At 35.1% G+C, this 19,697-nt stretch overlaps 1 protein-coding gene across 1 annotated transcript in view; it reads left to right on the forward strand.

Annotated features, from left to right (window-relative positions):
* Nucleotides 1-19,697, forward strand: part of GABRB1 (gamma-aminobutyric acid type A receptor subunit beta1) — a 304,528-nt gene that overhangs the window by 105,649 nt on the left and 179,182 nt on the right. The window contains exon 4 of the mRNA XM_054688064.1: nt 8,321-8,541. Within this exon, the coding sequence (XP_054544039.1) occupies nt 8,321-8,541 (221 nt within the window). The remainder of the gene's footprint in view (nt 1-8,320; nt 8,542-19,697) is intronic.

Consider the following 19,697-nt stretch of genomic DNA (forward strand, 5'->3'; position numbering starts at 1 on the left):
TGACTTTATTTCAGCTTTTATTTAGATAATGGAGAAACATTTATAGAAATCCTAATTTTCTATGAATCTCCTAAACTTAAGAATTATGGAAAAAACTAGTGTCATATGCAGTTAATTTTATGATTTTAAATGTCAGTGAAGCTTATGAACCAACCTCTTGATGAATTAATCATCAATTTAAATTTTTAGTGATAGTTTTGAATATTAATGAACTTGTAAATGAACTCCAAAGCCACACTAAATAGAGATCCATTCTTATTTCTTTAGTATAAGTAGTCTTAAATCTCCAAAATGACAAGTTAGTTAATGCTGGAACTGTCAATGAAACTTTACTTGATAAAATTCAAAATATGACTATTAATAATTTATAGAAGGTCACTATAATTCATTCTTAAGAGTTTCTTTTAAACTACATTTTTTGTTGAAATTTATAAATTCCCTCTGTTAGTGGGACTTACCCATTAATCTTGGATGACTGGAGATCACTCTTGAATTATTAATTACCTTAGCTAACTAAGTTCCCATGTATATTATCTAAGCCTGGCTAGGTTTTCGGAAATTGGAATGCAATGTGTTTGTACTTACATTCTTAGTGCTGATTTCAAGTGCCCCAAAACACATAGAATTACATAATACACATTGAACTAACATATTTTGAGCCCCTGCAATGCACTGAGAAATAATCACAAAATAAGTACTAAAATTGAAGTAGGAAAAGAGTGTTGTGAGAATTCAAAAGAGTGAGCGATCCTGGAATCAAATTTTCCAGGCATACTATCCTCTGCTCACCTTCTTACTCTCCCTCCATCGTGAGCTCATTCATTCCTACAGCTTCTGTCACTCATGACTCACAGAGCTGTTTCCCTCGAAGCTCTTTCTGGATTCTGACCCATAACGACTTACGTGGCACCTCCACATGCAAGTACCATGATACACATACAACACAAGCCATCCCAATAAATTAGTTATCCCAGCCCCAAATCTTCAACTCTTATCATTGCTCTGTCTATTCAGTCAACTCAGAAACCTGGTGGTCATCCTTGCTGTTCCCTTCTCTCTAATTCCCCATTCAAAATGCCATCAAATCATGCCTTCAGTATCTCACATAGTCAATGCTGTGTGAAGTCAACCATGACTTATCTAGCTTCTAGCTAATGTCAGAGATGGATAAACATACCCTACTCAATAATTTTGGTTCCTTGAGTAGGCAGCTGCCAATGAAGAAAGTGGAACCACCCTGAGTATTCAAAGTGGAGGGGATTTCAAGCAAAAAACAAAAATGAAAAATCAGTTACACAGATGGTAGAATATCTGAGACGCCTGCAGAGGACAGTTGGGCAGATCAGATAAAAGCAATGCTGGGTCTCACCCACTGGCCTTGAAGCAGGCAGGGAAAATGAATTACTCAACTTTTCCTCCTCCACCTCTGGCATAAAACAATTCTTTAAATATAGAAAATAATCATTAAATGTTGATAGAATCAATTAGTCATTCTAAAAACCTAAGATATTTTTGACTCAGGAGTTTATAGAAAACTTTCCCTGCTTCAGGCCAAACATTTCACTGTATCTTGTCATTGAAATATCTCTCATTGTTTGAGCTTCCGATTATTTAGATTCTAGAACATGAGACATTGAAACTGTCACTGGGTGAAATATAAATTTGGCCACTATCCATTATAAGCAATTGGATTTGTTGTACAGAAAATTGTTTTTATATCTTTAAAGAAAATATATTTTTACAGCTTCTGCAGTAGGTATTAGATTACAAATGTGGAAACTCTTTGGTTAATCATTCTCATAGTTTCACATAGTGAGCCTCATGCAGTTCATTGCATCAGAACACAGGTGCAAATTCCAGTGGTCATGTCATTGTCATATATGTTCCATGTATCACAAGGTATAATTTCCTTAGATGACTTCCATTCGGTATAGGCACATAACTCTTCAATATTTTTATTCACCCACTAGGTTGATTAATTCCAAAATTGTTCAGAACACAAGACTGACAATAAAAATCTGACTACACAGATGGATAAACCAAATGGGGCTATTTAGGATGAGACTAAGGTAAAAGAAGATTATGTTCTCTGAGGCATAGCACCAGACTACAGTTGGTGAGAAAAATCAATAATAAATAAGAACATGGGGTTTGGCAGCAGGGGTAATAGAGAATGCATGTATATTAAGGATATCATAACAGAACATGGCTAAGGAGTAAGCACGATAGTTAACATAATAGTAGATAGTAAAAGATTAGAAATTAAATCTTTAGACCCAATGCTGAATTTCTGCAGCAGAATGTACTTAATGTGACACTGATACACGAAACACTCATTTAAGCAAGAGATCCCATTAGAAACAGATGTTGTGTGGTTCAATTCTATTACAACTGAAATCGGCTTGTGTATTAGGCTATTTTTTACAAGATTTTGTTTTCATGACATGCAAGGGGTGTGTGTGTTTGTGTGTGTGTGCGTGCGTGTGTTTTCTGTCCTTGTAAAAGGTACCCTTTGTCAGCATATATACTCAGTTTTCCGGTGACTTTTCTTTGTAATTGTTAGTGCTTGCTAGGGAATTATCTTGATAGAAATAAATATTTTCTTTCTCTCTCCTTGCTTGGTAAGGTTAATAAAACTAAATATACCCCCTTCCCCACTTTTAAAATAATTTAACATATATGGGTCTCAGATTTCTTATAATGCTTTCCTTTTTTTATTTTTTGAAATGAGGGAGATGGACCAAATGATTGGTTGGGGTCTTCTAGGATTTCTTTAATATAAATGATTACTCCTTAATGAGATAATGATATGGATCTCTCAGCATCATTATTATGATTTTTTCTCATTGGAAGAAATAAGGATAGAATTAACTTAGTACAAGGAAAGTAGAATTGTTGTACTAATACAAAGAGGATACAGAGGGCACATAAGAGTTTCAAGAATTAAACACATCTAGACCTCATAAGAACTAGAAATAGGAAGGAGAAAGTTCATCAACTTGGGTGTTTATTCTCCAACAGTGTCCAACTTTTCCTTTTAGAGGTGTTTTCTGCATCTTTAACCAATTTTTTCTTTTACACAGGTTGCTTTTTTCTTTGTCATAGTTTGTACTCTCACTACATCATAGTAGTATCCTTAGTTTTATGTCATGACTTTTGCATTTCATCCTACATATTCTGATTCAGTTATTTTATCCAGTAGTAAATTTCCAGGAGATTATTTTGATTGGTACACCTCAACATTTTTAATTAGGCACAGTTTTTTCCCTACTTATGGAACCACTGCTCTTAAATCAGAAACCTTCTCTCCATTCCCAAGATAGGAGGAAGGCAGGCTCACATGATATATAGGATGTGTTCTAGCTCAATCAGCCAGGGATGTTAAGGTATGCAGTTTCCCTGAATTTCCATCACACAGACTGTAGAAGGGGTAGGCAATGATGCACACCTCTACTACAGTCCTTGGGGAACGGGATCTTAGTTTTAGAAAGAGCCTATCTCCCAGCCCAACTAAACTAGCATAAATATTTTACACACAGCAGGGATTTGTTTATAATGTGCATTCAAATGGATAAAAGATAAAATACAAATGTATGGAAGTCTTGGTTCTTTCAAAACTTTCTTTCTTGAGAAAAGTTTGAAAAGGAAGTCTGATCCTGATGCAGTATTTCTAGATGTAAAACAATACAGGTGTACCCCAATTTTTGAAAGTATCTTAAAACACTTTGCTTTTTTGTGTCCAATTTAATATATATGCTGCTGATATAAGCCCTTCATTTCACTTTTAAGATCTATCTATATTAGTACTTTTCACTTACAAAAAAAATCCCAAAAGGATTTTCACTTTTATGATAAAAGGCAAAAAAGGAAAAGTACCATTCAGTGTTTGTTTTGCAGCAGCCATTAGAGAAGTACTGCGGACCCTAAGCAGGGAGGGTGATACCACCACACTCCATCTCTGGAACTACTTTATAGACTGCTTATATCATTACTGTTTTTACTAAATATTAATGTTATCTTCAATTTTAATATTATTTGCTATGACTTAGTAGGATAGTTTTTGGGTCTAAGATCCCTTAAAAACTTTTCATATGCAAGTCAATGCTACTTGCTTTTTTGCTTTATGCGGTTTCAGCTTATGAAAGGTTTCACAGGAAGAGTTCTACTTCCAGGTAGCAGGAGATACCTGTATTTTGTCTCTTCACTAACAAACTAGTCTGTGTTGATTGTGAAAGCAACTAATAAGAGATTCCCACTGTTCCAACCCATATGAAGTCACTCACCCTGGTAAAACGCATATCTTAATACCTTTGACTGAAACACAAAACTCTTTTCCCTTATTGTGGTGCTAGATAATTAGTGGATTTTTATCCAATGTTTTGTTATGATAAGTAGCATATTATAAATCATCTAATGCCAGCATTCCTAGGAAAAAGCTTTCAGAGATATGTTAAAATAAAACCTTAGTGTAGAAATGTTATTTTACAGATACAAAAAAAGAAGGATATTTTCATCTAAGGTAGGGTTTCTTACCCTTGGGAAGGGAGCTGTGTTGTGCATTGTTGGGGTACATCTGTGTCCTCTAACCACAGATGTTAGTTATACACAACCATTATTTCCAGCTGTTGTAATCAAAACTGTCTCCAGATGATCCTAAATATCTTTTGGGGGTCAAAAATCATCTTGAATTTAAAACTTCTGATCTAAAAAGACTGTTATCTTTACTCTCAAAAAGAGTTTTTTATTTATTATAAATATTTTCTAATTCTTTCATACATTTATATTTTAAAAGTATGGTCTTCTGGAGTTCAATTGAACACTACTGATTTGGTGTTGTCTATCTTGCTTTTCCTCAGTGAATCAAATTGTCTCTTGCCTGAATTAGCCTGACCAATTTCATTAGCAATCGCACACCCATTAATCCCACTAATTTGCCTCAGTGTCAAAGAATCCCCTTGGGCCCATCGTTTCTAAATATGTCCTTCTTCCTCTCAAGGAGTAGCTTGCACACTTGAGAAAGCTAGTTGAACACTTGTAAATATACCTGGAAGAAAAATGATTTCAGTGTTCTTGGTTGAAGTATTAATACCTTTCATTTCTTCATGGAAAATTTTTCCATATTCCTTGAAGTACTTTCACCTTGGACTAATGAAGAATTTATCAAAAATCTGTTGTGTGCGAGAACAAAATACAGCAATTTTAAGCCTTTCTTTTCTGTCTAAAAATAGGATATACCAAAATAATGTCATGTCCTTTATTCAGATGTCACTGTTAATATTTATATTAAGGTGCAGATGGAAAGGATTTATTTTAAATTTTAAATTTATTTATTTAAAATGCAGTCATTTTTAGGCATGTAAAACATAAATTCTCTCAGAGACAACTTGCCTATTTCATAAGGTTCAGAGAACAAAATGTGAGATAAGTAGGAAGGACTATGAAAGCCACAGACAGAACACTCTCCAGGAGAAAAGCCATTATAGTGCAGGTGGTAAAATAATTCTTTGAGTACAAAAAGGAGTTATTGCTGTGATGCAGGTCTTTCTATACTATTCATCATTATCAACACAACTGTCATTACATTAAAAATTTTTATAAGGTTATCAATTTCATATGTTCATATTTCTGTGTATCATAGAATCAGATCCTAGGATAGGGTAATAGCCATAGGAAGGCATGAGAAGAAAAGTTCTGAAGTTATTGTCCCACATCACCCACTTGCAAATGTAATATACTAGCATGTGTACATTTCACAGCACTACTTTTTATTACAAACAGGCTAATATTACCACTTTAATTTAGAATATGATTTCTAGTCAACATTGACTGAAAACAATGAGTTTTACTGAACAAAGATCTCAGTATATATATATATATATATATATATATATATATATATATATATATATATGTTCCTTTATAGGAACAAAGGGGAGGGAAGAGTCTACACACATACACAAACACACACATACTCATGTTTACATTGTTTTCTCCTTTCTACTCTCCATTGTTGACTTACCACAAACTCATATTTCAAGTATAGCACTTAATAGAGTATTATTTTGCCATTATAATCTTCTGTGCTTTACAATAAAAAGTTTCTCCTGATCACATATTAAAACTTTATTGGGGAGTCTGTAGAGTAAGGATTTCACACCATCATCTCACTGGAAGGAAATCCTCTGTAGCACTCGTGAGATTCTGAAAGCTAATGAGTATTTAGTGTGAGCACTGAAACATGTATTCCATTGCTGCTATTGCTGATCCCCATGGTAAAGTTTACAATAACATGCCTTTGTCTAGCTATTAATTTTCTTACACTGGCTGAATTAAAAATAAGAGTCCAACACCAAGACTTACAATTGTTCACAGACAGCTGCTTATTTTCATGGCCAAAGGTTCCTTCTGCCTACAAGTTCTCTCATAAACAGTTCTTTAAAATTGAAATGCTATGAAAATCAACATGAACATTTAAAGTAATTTGTAAATATTAATCTTTAAATATAAAAAAACAAATTAAAGATAATATATATTTATCATGTTAGGTTTTCCAAGTTATCTTTATGTTAATTTTCTTGAGCTGCTGCTGCTAAGCCAGTACAATGTTAAAATTTTCATTTTAGAAATGAAGTGCCTAAGGTGCAAGGAGTTAAGTTAGTTATTTATGGTTGCATAATTCTACAAAGGGTGGACTTAGCATCAAGATGTTTTGGAATATAAGACCCAGAATCCATCCAATTCATTTTCCTTTAAAATGTATGATATTAAGAACTTAAAGACAATGCAAATGAGAGTAGTAGTTACAGAGAAGAGTAGTATTATATGCAAGCCTGTGGGGTCTTTTTGTTGTTAGGTGAAGATAAAGTAGAAGGAGATTTTAGACTTCTAACATGGATATTGTATGATTGTTAGTAAAGAGCCAATGCCCTTGTCATTAAACAAGAAAGAATCACTTTGAATTAATTATTGCAATATGGTTTCTGAGTCAACAGTAAGTAGTGTAAATGTTCTGGAATATAGTGATTATAGAACAGTGCAACTCATCAACCAGAATTATTATTATGCTTTAATACTTTTTAGAAATTCATAAATATCTACTTAAGTTTCTATGTTGCAGTGCAATTTGACTAGTCATAAGGTATGAGTTGAATCATTGCTTTTCAACTAGTGGTATATGCAACACTGGGAGTACACAGGTGCTGTGTACAGGAGTTATGGTGTATCTTCTTAACCATTGCTAAAGCATTTTCAAACCCATTAATGACATATAAATGTCCTTTAAAAGAGAAGTGAACCTTCTGTTATTATTTTGGGATCCACATCTTAAAGATCTTATGATTTTACTACTACCATTTATTTTCTTTTAATGGGCAATTATACTTTGTATTAATAGAGTTCTTTAAAAAATACCACAACTAAAGCTCTGCTATCGCTATCCACCTCCTTCTGTAAGCTGATGCTTTTATGGAGTCCAAATTTTCTTGTCTTTCCCTGCTGGGGGAAACCCAGGTAGAAAGAAAACTGCACAGGCTTGTTTTTAGTATAATCTTTTCCAGGAGGCAAGAAACAGCATCAAATAATAACTTGCAAATCTGAACTCAAATCAATCCCTGAAACAAATCATGAATGAGGTAAAAGAGGATTTGTTGAGCAGTCCCACCACTGATGTCAGTTCTCAGGCTAGATATCTCCTTCCAAAAGCACTTTTATAAACTACTTTTTGGGACTGAGACAAGCTGTAATTTGCTAGAAAGATTCAGGTAATGGTAATTGATGATCTTTAGAAGGCAAACAGCAGTATTCATTCAAAGGGCAGTTGCAGTTTGGAAAATACCCTCTCCTTTAAGTGCGTGCATTTTCAGTTATTATATTTTACAAACATTCTCCTTCAAAATAGTGCTCTAATGTCCAGAGGTAGAATTTCTGAACATGAACCTGTTGGTACAATTTCCCTTTATGACCTCCCCCATGACACCATTACCTGAACTTCAGATTCCCCTCCCCAAAATAACTTACCAGATAATAACAAATAGGAATAATCTATTTTCAGATAGCTGAGAAATGCCTGTGTAAGCATTCATTTATTGCTTTAATACTTCTAACCTATAAGTTGCCCTATACTTGGGTACAAATTTCAACATTTTTAAATATAAACTTTTAGGAACAGCAGGACTGAGGTCTCTGGTATCCACAATACTATATCCTATCATGTTCTTAACAGAAGCCTTTAGATGACGATGATGATGATGATGATGATGATGATGAAGATGATGATGATGATGATAGTAAAATTCCTTTTTGGGTTTTCTTTATTTCACAGGATTATACCCTCACCATGTATTTCCAGCAGTCTTGGAAAGACAAAAGGCTTTCTTATTCCGGAATCCCACTAAACCTCACACTAGATAACAGGGTAGCTGACCAACTCTGGGTACCAGACACCTACTTTCTGAATGACAAGAAGTCATTTGTGCATGGGGTTACAGTGAAGAATCGAATGATCCGGCTGCATCCTGACGGAACAGTTCTCTATGGGCTCCGGTAAATAGTTTTGTGCTGCATGTTTTACTTTTGATGTTTTGAAAATGGGCAGAAGGAAGAAATTCAAGTAGGGAGTATACAGAGGTTTCATATGTATAATAAAATTATGTTAAAGACCAGAAAATCTCTTTGGGAACCATTTGAGCTCAATCTAGACCATTTTGTCCATCAAAGGTAAGTGAATTATTTGCCCCAAACTTCAAGTAATAAACATAGTAATGAGAATATATGTCTTTTCCAGAGAGATTTTATATCTAGTTTGTTGTAGAAGTTCTATTTTTGTTAGCCAATCACTGATTATCTCAGGCACCAGACTGAACTACAATGTAGCCTAGATATCAAGTGTAGCTACATAATAATTATGAAAGGGAATTTGGAAACAACATTTTGAATAAGTAGAATACTTCGTAATGCCTTTAAGAAGGTTCATAGAGTTTTTATTCCCTTAAATCTCTGTTCAGTTTATATATGTGTATATATATGTGATCCATAATAAATTAATATTTGTATCTCATGTCAAGTAGCAGTTGAAGTTTAATTCCTTTATAGATTCCCAGCATCATTTATTGAAAAGACTTTTCCCATCATAATGTATTGGTGTCTTGATAGGATAAGTAAGGGGGTTTTGCTTTTTTGGTTTTGCTTTCTATTGCATTTTTTTTTTAATTAAGGAAGTGTTGGTTTACAACACTATGATTTAGGAGTTTAGTTTCACACCTCTTCAGGGGAATGTTACCACACCACAGCTACTACCAAAGCACCTGTAATACTCCACTATAGTCGCTTGGGTCCCCTCCCTGCTTTGTATTTCATACTCCTTCTTTGGTTGCCTCACTTATATCTGCTGTTCTAATTAGTCCATCTTTAAATAGTATTACACTATTTTAATTACCAGAGCTATATGGTAAGTCATCAAGTCAAAGTAGTGAAAGTCCTCCACCTTTGTATCTTCTAAGTGAATGAATACTTTAGTTCTTTTGGATTTCCCTATAACTTTAGAATCAACTTGCTGGTTTCTAACCACAAAAATTCTGCTAAGATTTTAATTGAGAATGTATTGACTATCAGTTTGGGGAGAACTGACATTTTAAAATTACCAACTTTTCTAATCCATGAGCATGATACACCTTCATGTATTTGTTGTTTTAGTTTATATCATCAGTGGTTTATATCATAGTGGGTTTTGTTTTTATTTATTTGATTTTTTAAGGGTTGGATACAGAAATTCATAGCTTAAAAAAAGGGGGCCAAATAGAAAAAGGAATCATATCTGTTATTAACTATCAGGTAAATGGTTTATTAGAAATAACTGTAGAAATGTTATGCTACAACTCAAATTGATTTCTAGTTTTACCAAAGAAATGCTAGAATTGTGACATGGTATTGTAGGATATGTAGAGGGTGGTTCTTTAACCTATATGGTTACCTTTAGCCTTAATTTGTGAAATTAGTGAAAGCAATGTCCCACAAACTAAGCCCAAAATGTTCCTGCTATTTTAGAATGTTTTCATAAGCCACCTAATATCCTCTAATACACCATCAATGCCAAGTTAAACTCTCGTTAGAAACAATAACCCTACAATTAATGGCTGTACATTCACCAATATCCAAAAACAACATACAAGTGAAAAAAATATATATGATATAACTTGTGAAGTTAACCTAATAGTTGGTTATCTGAATGATAGCAATGGGTCTATTTATACAGTAAAAGAATATCTCCAATTTGGACAAAAAAAACTTTTGAGTTTTATCACTCTTTCAGTACACTGAGAACTTTCAACTCCAGTTAATTCTCTGACTTAAAAATCTCTCTAAAATGGTGAGATTAATTAGCAATTTCTTTTAAGTGTATTGGTAGTTATTACAGGCATAACCTACTAATTCCAGATCTCTGGTGACCATTTTTGATGGTTCACATGCTAAAAATCATTTGTATTTTCTGTTGCCAAGGTGCAAAGGGATAAAGTACCATTTTTAAAGCTTTCTAAGAGAATAATTCTATTATTTAGCTTAGTAGGCTAATGAACCTTCACAAGTATAACCATGTGATTGCTCAAGAGTGTATAACAAGTTACTTTGCTCACACACACACAAATAGACCAGTAAGAATATGGTTTCATTTCCAGTTTACAGAATTTCACTTTGAACATTTCCAAATTGTAGGCAGTCTCTACCAATTGGAATGCTTTAAAAAAGAAAATTATTTAAGAACCACGAAGGTAAACACAAACCTCATTTTAAACTGAGAAAACTGAGGAGGCACAAAAGGGCACTATAAGGTAATGGCAGTCTGGAGACTAAAATCAGCTCTCCTGATTCCCACACCTGTGCTTTTCCCACCCCACTACTCTTCAACTGTACTTAGAAGTCATTATCTCCTTTCAAATTATACAGCATTTCTCTCTGCTCTAAAGAGTCCTAAAGAGTCAACCTGTGTCTTTATTGCTTGTAACCTGCAACTAGGTTTTCCAAAGAGAAACAAAAATACTTCCTCTGTGATCTGGGTGCTGATCTCCTTTTGACACCAGCTTTTTGCTCCATGTCAACTCTGATCTTTTCCTTTGTCTTTTTCCCTACCTCTTCACTCAAGGATTTCTTTTCCTTGGAGTTTGTAAGTATTCTAGAGAAACCAATAAGGAGGCATAACATCTGGAGTCAGAGGATCAAAGTTAGCCTGAAACATCACCATTTTCTGACTATTTGACTTTGGAAAGTTTATGTAAATTCACAGAGCCTTAGTTTTATCATCTACACTGATGTCTAACAACACCTGATTCCTTGCTGGAAAAGTCCTTATGAAAAAATATGTTGTGACATGGAAAATTCAAAATGGTATTTTTTTTCCTCAAGTAATCATGTCTTATACTGCCTTCTTAGCCACTGGAAAACTACAGGCCAAGGGTGATTCTCTAACTTCCAGGAGATCAGTGTCTAAAACAGAGATACAGTTGTTGAGTTAAGAAAATACTCATTAAGTGCCTACAAGGAGCCATATACTCACTATTCTGGTCCTAGGAATAATTTTCCAACAGTCTGGTAGAAATTTGTCACTGTTGTTAAGTGACAAGCACCATGGACTCTGACTCAAGAGACTTATGACCTTCTTTCCTAATAATTGTGCTTTGGTAAGCATTTCCTCTCTCTGGCTTTCCAATCCCTGAACCTTAAAGGGAACAAATTTATTTCTAAATGTTCTTCCAAATCTGAATTTCATTGCTTCTATGGCTCTATATATTAAACTACATGCCTTTTAATTCTTCGGTTGCAATATTTTGTAGTCCTAAAAATGAAAATCTGCACATTTTACTATGTAATAAATAGCTTTTTCAAGGATAACTGTCACATATCACACCCTAAGCCCAAATACTAGGAAATCTTTATCATTTAATGTATGTATTGGCATATTTATAGTTGTACTTATTTTAAATCTGGATAACTAGGAGAACGAAACTTCTCTACTGATCCTTTTTTTTTTTAAATAATAAATTTTATTGTTATATTCCCCATACAATTGCAGCCCCCCCATTCTGACCCCAATCCCTCCCCTCCCGCCCCCGCCCCCCTAAAAGTGTCTCTGGTTCATAGTTTTTTGTTGATTTTGATTTTCACTTTCTTATAGTTATTCTTTTTCCTGGTCCCTTATTTAAGTTTTCTAGATTCCTGTTATGAGTGAGACCATCCGGTATTTTTCTTTTTCTTTCTGGCTTATTTCGCTGAGCATGATCCCTTCCAGTGCCATCCATGTTGCTGCAAATTGCATGTGTTTATCTTTTTTGAATGCTGAGTAATATTCCATGGTATATATGTACCACATCTTCTTGATCCAATCATCTATTTTTGGGCATTTGGGTTGTTTCCAAAGCTTAGCTATTGTAAACAGTGCTGCTGTAAACATAGGGGTGCAGGTGTTCTTTGGAATTGATGTTTCTTTGTCTTTTGGGTAAATACCTAGGAGTGGAATTGCTGGATCATATGGAAGTTCTATGTTTAGTCGGTCCAGAAATCTCCACACAGCTTTCCATAGCGGTTGGACCAGTTTGCACTCGGGGAGCGGAAATCTACTGATCCTTTTCCGTTAGTCCAGCTAATGGTCACATGAAATGAGACTGATTGCATTGGAAATGATGGGATCAATGGGATTTTATGAATGTACCCCAAAGCTCCTTTGACCATTTATTCCAATATCATAAGACTATATCATTAAGCTAATATAAGTTTTTGCTGTATTCAAATTCAATATGAGAATCTATGTTAGTTTATATGAAGCCACAGCATAGAGGTGCTTGTTTTCTATTTTTATAAACTATGTCAAAGCAGATTTTACAACCAAGGGAGGGCAAATAGTAATATACACACTTGAAATATAGAGTTGTGCCTGATACTCTGGAGGAACCAGACTACTGTGAAACTCTCATTCAGCATATAGAAGAGATTCCATTTTTAAGCAGCTTGCTCTGGGGTTACCCCTGCTGGAATGAAATGCATTACACTGAGGTATAGTGCTATAATCATTTTTACTTTCTCTTCCATTTTGCTGGGGACATTGTGATAAGCTGCGAGATGTGACAGGAGACCAGAACTTAAGTTCTTGTTCCATGAACCCCCTACCCTGTTCCTATTAAACAAATAAAGTCATTTCCTTTTTTACTCAAAAGTGGAGACTAAACAGCATCAACTTTCTCAATGTCACATATCAAGTCTTTAAAATTCTTCTCACTTTTCTCCATGCCTTTGATTTAACTCTGCAAAATATTTTTCTCTTCTTTCCAAGGCTAATCTCTACTAATGCATTTAATCATATTGGTGGACACTCTTGTCGGACTTTGCCTCCTTCTTTTATTAAATCTTCAGTCTCCTCTCTCTGTTGGCTCCTTCCCCTCCATTTCTCTTCAAGTACCAGTCCTTTCACAACTTTGATTTTCTCTACTCCCTCATCGTGCATTTGTTCTTCAGTTTCCAAAACCAGGGTGTGTACCCATTCCACTTTCTGAAACAGCTGTCAAAAATTACCAGCACCAGGCCTCCCCAGTGCTGCAAAGTGTTGAGCGCCACACTATGAAGCTTATTGTAGCCTCTGCAGTGCAGGTTCTATTCCTGGCCAACCAGGGAGATTCCCACATAGTGCAGCAGACCTCTCCTGCTTTGCCCGCTGCTCCCCTCAACAGTGTCTTCAGTGTGTCTGCCTGTTCTGCATCCCGTCTGTCTCTGGTGAATTCTCTCACCCTCCCACACCTCTGACTGTACCCTAGTTCTTGTATAAATAACTAAAACCTTTTTTAAAAAAAATCACCAGCATCCTTGCTGATTCTTGATCTATATGTTTCACTTCTCTGAACAACTTAAGAGTGATTGTTGACTACAAGATTTCTAAGTCTCAGCAATTTTTTTTTCTTTTCTCTTATTTTTCTGTCTCCACGCTATTCCATCACTGGTTCCTAATTTTCCTCAAATTGTGAACAAGAGAGATTCATTGAAGTTTGACTAATTCTTTGAATTTAACAGTTTTTAAATATCTAGAATCCTATCTAGAATCCCTATTGACTTCAGAAAAATATATGCAGTTACTTACTGAGCATTTACCTGTATGTTGATGCCTATCCTGTCAGTTCCTCCTGAAATGACACCTATTTACATTATCTGATTTTCCTAAAATCAGGTGTTCCACCTGTCATAGCTGCTAGCAAAATCATCATCATTCCAGTTAATAGACAAACACTTGTAGGCAGCACCAACTCTACATTGCTTTTGTCCTGAGATCCAATCTGTTGCTCTGTTGCAGTCTGTCTCAACCATCTCCACTTCCAAACCATTTTTATTACATAAATGAACATACTCTTATCACATTCTGGCCAATTTTCTAAAGCCATTTGTTTTCATACTCATCACTGCCATCATATTCTTCCTAAAGTGCATGTCAGATTATATATCTCCCACAATAAAAAAAACAAAAGGAACATATAAAGCACACATATACAAACACACACAAAATATCTCCACAATCCCTATAAACTTACATTTCTTTCTTCTGTCTGGAACCTAAGACCCTCTGTGTATAGCAAAAACATCTTTCCCACGTTGTTGTCTGTTTCCTTTCGCTATGAAGCTTAAACTTTTATAAAACAACTTATTTCTTTAAACACATTTGGAACATTTCAAACTCAAGTATATCCCAAATGTTGCATGGATCACAGGGGAAAAAAACCCTATTTTCTATTTATTTGAAGTTCATATTTAACTGGGTATCCTTCCTTTCCTCTGCAACCCAATAACTCTATTGCAATGCTCTCCCTTTTCTATCATCAATTACAATGGGGAAAAAATCCAAAAAATGATAATGTTTACCTTTGGGGAAAGAATGGGACAGGAGAGTTTTCAACAGAATGGAAGTGAGGCTTCTTTTATTTTGTACATTGACTTTAGAACCATGTAAGCATTTTATGTAATTATAAAAATTAAAATTTAAAAATACAAACTAATGCTAAATGTAATAAGTGGTAGCTTAATCATATAATAGGGAACTTTTCCTATACTAAAACTTAAAATGTAAATAAAAAAATAGTAATTCTACTCTATGTCCCTAATGATATATTTCCCTAAAGAAAAAAAAAATCCACAAAGAAACCTTAATCCATTTTCATTAGTCATATCATTAGTAACAATAATGTTGATATTTTTTATTTTAAACTATTACATTTTAAAAATACCTATATCTATACTTTGTTAGGCTCTCTAACACATACTAATGACTCCAGATTCCAGAGAAGCTCCTGAATTACAGATTTCAGAAAAGAAACTAATGTTAACCAGCACCTATGGCTGATGGGGATTTTGAGAACTCCCCTACCATATTTGCTTACCTAGCCCTACTCCAAATCCATTTTCTGATGTTCTTGATAGTGTCTGACCATGGCTTGTACCTGAGAATAAAATCAATGACTACACTTATTGAATATTTTAAAAAGACTTTCCCACTATTCCTTGGAGGATTATTTCATCTTGCCTTGGTTTTCTGATAAAGCAAAGTAAAAGATAGAGGTAGTTATCTTGATAGTACAGATTCAAAACAAAACCTCTATCACTCTCAATTTTTAAAGCTGTTTGCAGGTCCTCACTGTTTCATATTAACTTTCTACATTGATTATATACCCTAAAAAAATTACTTCTTTCTCCTACATATTTTCTCTGCATAGAGGTGGCTATGATTAGATTCAGGAATCCTGGGTGAATTGTATGGGGCTTACTGTGAGATAGGCTAGACAAAAATATTGTTGAGTGGATTGCAGAGAATAAATATGTTGGGTTAGTCAGTGTTTGCAGAGGAGGGCTGGTTGATATTGACAAGTGCATCCTGTTAAAAGAATCTTTTAACTAAAAACTGGAAGAAGAAAAAAATAGGCCGTGCATGAAGAATAAGTAACTCACTCTGTTAAAAAGAATATCTGAACTCTTTTTACAAATCCCATCAAAGAGTACAGGCTTGTTATTCTCTTAACATTGTAGTCAATTTACTGTAGATTTTTACCAGTGGCATACAGGGAGAGCTATTTACAATGCTCTAGTGAAAGTCCTACTATTTTTTAAAAGATTTCATTTATTTTTGCATAGAAGAACTGGGTGTCGACCAAAATTGAGGGAGAGAGTGAAAGGATTCACCAGACACAGAGTGGGGAACAGAACAGGTAGACAGACCGAAATACACTGCTGAGGGGAGCAGAGAGTGAGTCAGGAGAGGTCTGCTGTACCATGTAGGTTAGTTCCCTGGCCAGGGATCGAACTCAGGCCCTCGCGGTGGTATCACTGAGACTTAACCCCTAGGCTACCAAGGAGGCCTAAGGCCTGCTATTTTTGCCTTTTTAAATTGTGTATTTAATATTCTTTATTCATCTATATGTATGAAAAAATTTATGATTAAATGATCCATCTTATGATCTCCTTTATGATAACAAGTTGTACTAATTGAAATACTAAAGGAGTAATTTAAAAAATTTTTCAGTTACTATAGCTATTGTGTGGCCATATAACATGTGGATATGTCATCCTAATTAATGTAGAAGATCAAGTGAAAACAGGGACCAAATTATCTAAATATTTTATTCTCAGGCATGACAGTCATACTTCCCAAAGTCTGTCAGCTTTTTAACATTTTGTGAAAATATTTGAGACAAAAAAAGCAAAGCCTAATGTCTCCAAACTAGAAAAGAAAATTGTGAGAACAAAATTGGAATTGTAAGTGTAAGGTCTTCAAATGTGACATTATATATAGCAGATTTTTAAAAATCATAAAACTCAAAGTCCTGAAAGTTATTTTTTAAATTTTTTTTTTAATTTACTGAGGAAAGCCTTTGGTCAAAAGAATGTTCACAAGGATTTCACTCATGCTTCATTTACCTTTGTGTGTTTCGCTTGTTCTTTTCTCCTTTCTTTCAATTCTATCCTGCAACCCACTAGCAGACCTGTTTTAATAAAGTGTCATTTCAGGGGCCTCCTGGTGGCGCAAGCGGTTAAGCACCACACTGTGAAGCAATTCGCCACCTCTGCAGCTCGATCCCTGTCCAAGGAGCAATCCTGTCCAAGGAGCAATCCACATGGCGCAGCAGACCTCTCCTGACTTGCCCACTGCTCCCCTCAGCAGTGTACTTTGGTTGATCTGCCTGTTCTGTTCCCGGCTCTGTCTCTGGTGAATCCTCTCACCCCCTGCATCTCTGGCCTGTACCCCAACTCTTATATGCATTAATTAATTAATTAATCAAGCATCATTTCATTTCCTCACTCTTGCTCAGAAACCTGCTCACTCCCAATCATCTACCACATCACCAAGTTAAAATTTCTCCAGACATTCATGACACTTTACAATTAGATCTACACATCCTACATGTAGGTCTCATTTAAGATTTTGCCCAACCTTGAGGCCTTCCACCACAGGTGTTGGTTTCTTTTAACTTTTTTCTTTTTCTTTCTTTTTTTTTTTAAAGATTTATTTATTTATCCATACAAGAGCTGGGGTGGGGGGGGTGGAGGGTGGAGAGGATTCACCAGAGACAGAGTGGGGAACAGAACAGGCAGACTGACTGAAGTACACTGCTGAGGTGAACAGTGGGCGAGACAGGAGAGGTCTCCCGCGCCATGTGGGATGCTCCCTGGCTGGCTGGGGATCGAACTCATGCTGCAGAGACTGCGGACTGCTTCATAGTGTGGTGCTTAACCCTTGTGCCACCAGGGAGGCCCCTCTTTTAACATTTTCTAATTAACATACTGATTCTAATTTCCTAGTCTCTGTTCAGTTGTTCCCTTTCTTTGTAACACAATAAAAATTCTTTCCTTTCTTTTAAACCATACATTGCCCATATTTCAAGATCCAACTCAGATGTACCTCTTTCTTAAAATTTTCTGTAACTGCATAACCCCCATAAATCCTTCTTTTCACAGTGATAGAGAACTTGGAAGTTCTGACCAGGTAACAATTATAAAATGTCTTCTCCATTTAGCTGTTGTTTCACATGTTTGTCCCATCTCCTCTTAAGTTGAAGAATCTTTCTTGAGAATAGAGTCTATCTATGTCTTTCTTTCCTTTTTATTGAAGTGATGCTGGTTTACAGCACTGAATATGTTTTAGAGATATAGGTTCATTCCTCTCAGGTGCACGTTACCATGCGATGTCCACTGTCAAACCACCAATAATCTACCACAGTCCATTGATTCCCTCCATTTACTCCCACCCCACCATCTGGTAGTCTTATTTCTGCAGTAATTATTGGAATAAATAAGAGTAGGAAATAAATTTGTGAGTAATATTTTTGCTAAAAAACAAAGCACAACACACATACATAACTAATTTTTCATTGAATAACTATAAATGCATGCTTCAAATGAGAGTTGAAAATGGCTATAACTTCCTATCTCTTCAATGGGATAACTTTAAGAATTTAAACTTATCTATTTTTATTATACCAATTGCTTAGCTCAGATGGTGGTATACTGTCAACAGAACAGAGTCAGAACTATTCAACCTCAATCTTAGCTCCACCCTATCAGTTAAGGAGTATCATATTGCATTTAGAATAGTTAAAGCAAATATGATTTAGCGATTATTAAAAATATGATAATTAATGAATTATAGGAGGATAGTTACTAGTAGCATAGAAATAAGGCACTGGTGGATTTGCTCATAGTTTGGATCTGGGTTATTAAAAAAAGAGTAGTCTATGATGATCTTAAGGTTTTTGACATAAGAAACAGGAAAAATTGAGTTGGGGAAATTGTAAACAAATCAGTTCTGGGAAGAAGTTAAGCTTTGGGGTATATTTTATTGAAATACCTATGGACATGGAAGTGGGAGGGTTTACTGGCAATTAGATACAAAAGCTTGAGATCCAGGAGAGAGATCTGGATTTAGTCATTAGTAAATAGGTGGAGCCAGGTGTCTGGCAATATCACCCAAGGAATGATCATAGATAGAACAGAGATGAAACCCAATATCAGGAGAAAGAAGTCCTTCAATATTTAGAGTTAGGAAAAGGGAAAAAAATAGCATAGAAAAGTAAAAAAAGCAGCAGCTAGTTAAAGTAGGAGAGAAGCTAGGAGAGCATGATTTCTTTGAAACCAAGTAAAAAAAAGAGAGTATTTAAAAGAGGTAAGAGTAATCAACTGTCAAGTGTGCTAATTGAGTAACATGAGGGGTGTTTGTGATTTTGCATGATCAAGTTGGGTGCAATGTGGAGGAAACAATTTAATTGGAAAAGATTCAGGAGACAAAGGGAGGGGTGGAAGTTAAATATTGGGCATATCAGTGTGCTGTTGACAAAGATACTTTTGAGAAAGGAAATTTGACAGTTCAGATGAGGGAGTGAAGAGATACTGCAGACAATGTCCTTAAATGGACATGAAGATAGGAGATCTATTGCAAAAGTGAAGACTTAATCTTACACAGGAGCATAAACAGTTCATTCACTGGACTAGGAGGGAATGCAGTCCATGCATACTTATATAGATAGGTCATATAGACTCATATAGATAGGTCAAGGTGGTGGCAACATTTAATCATTGTGACTTCCTCAGCAGATTGTTCCATTTTCTCCCATTCAAAATGAGAAAACTGAGGCAACAAGTTAAATAACTTAAGCTTGTACAGTGATCGTGCTAGAGTTTGAAACCAG

Source organism: Talpa occidentalis, unplaced genomic scaffold (assembly GCF_014898055.3).
Source record: "Talpa occidentalis isolate TD23 unplaced genomic scaffold, MPIMG_talOcc4v2.1 talOcc4.6, whole genome shotgun sequence".
In the NCBI taxonomy this organism is placed as follows: Eukaryota; Metazoa; Chordata; class Mammalia; order Eulipotyphla; family Talpidae; genus Talpa; species Talpa occidentalis.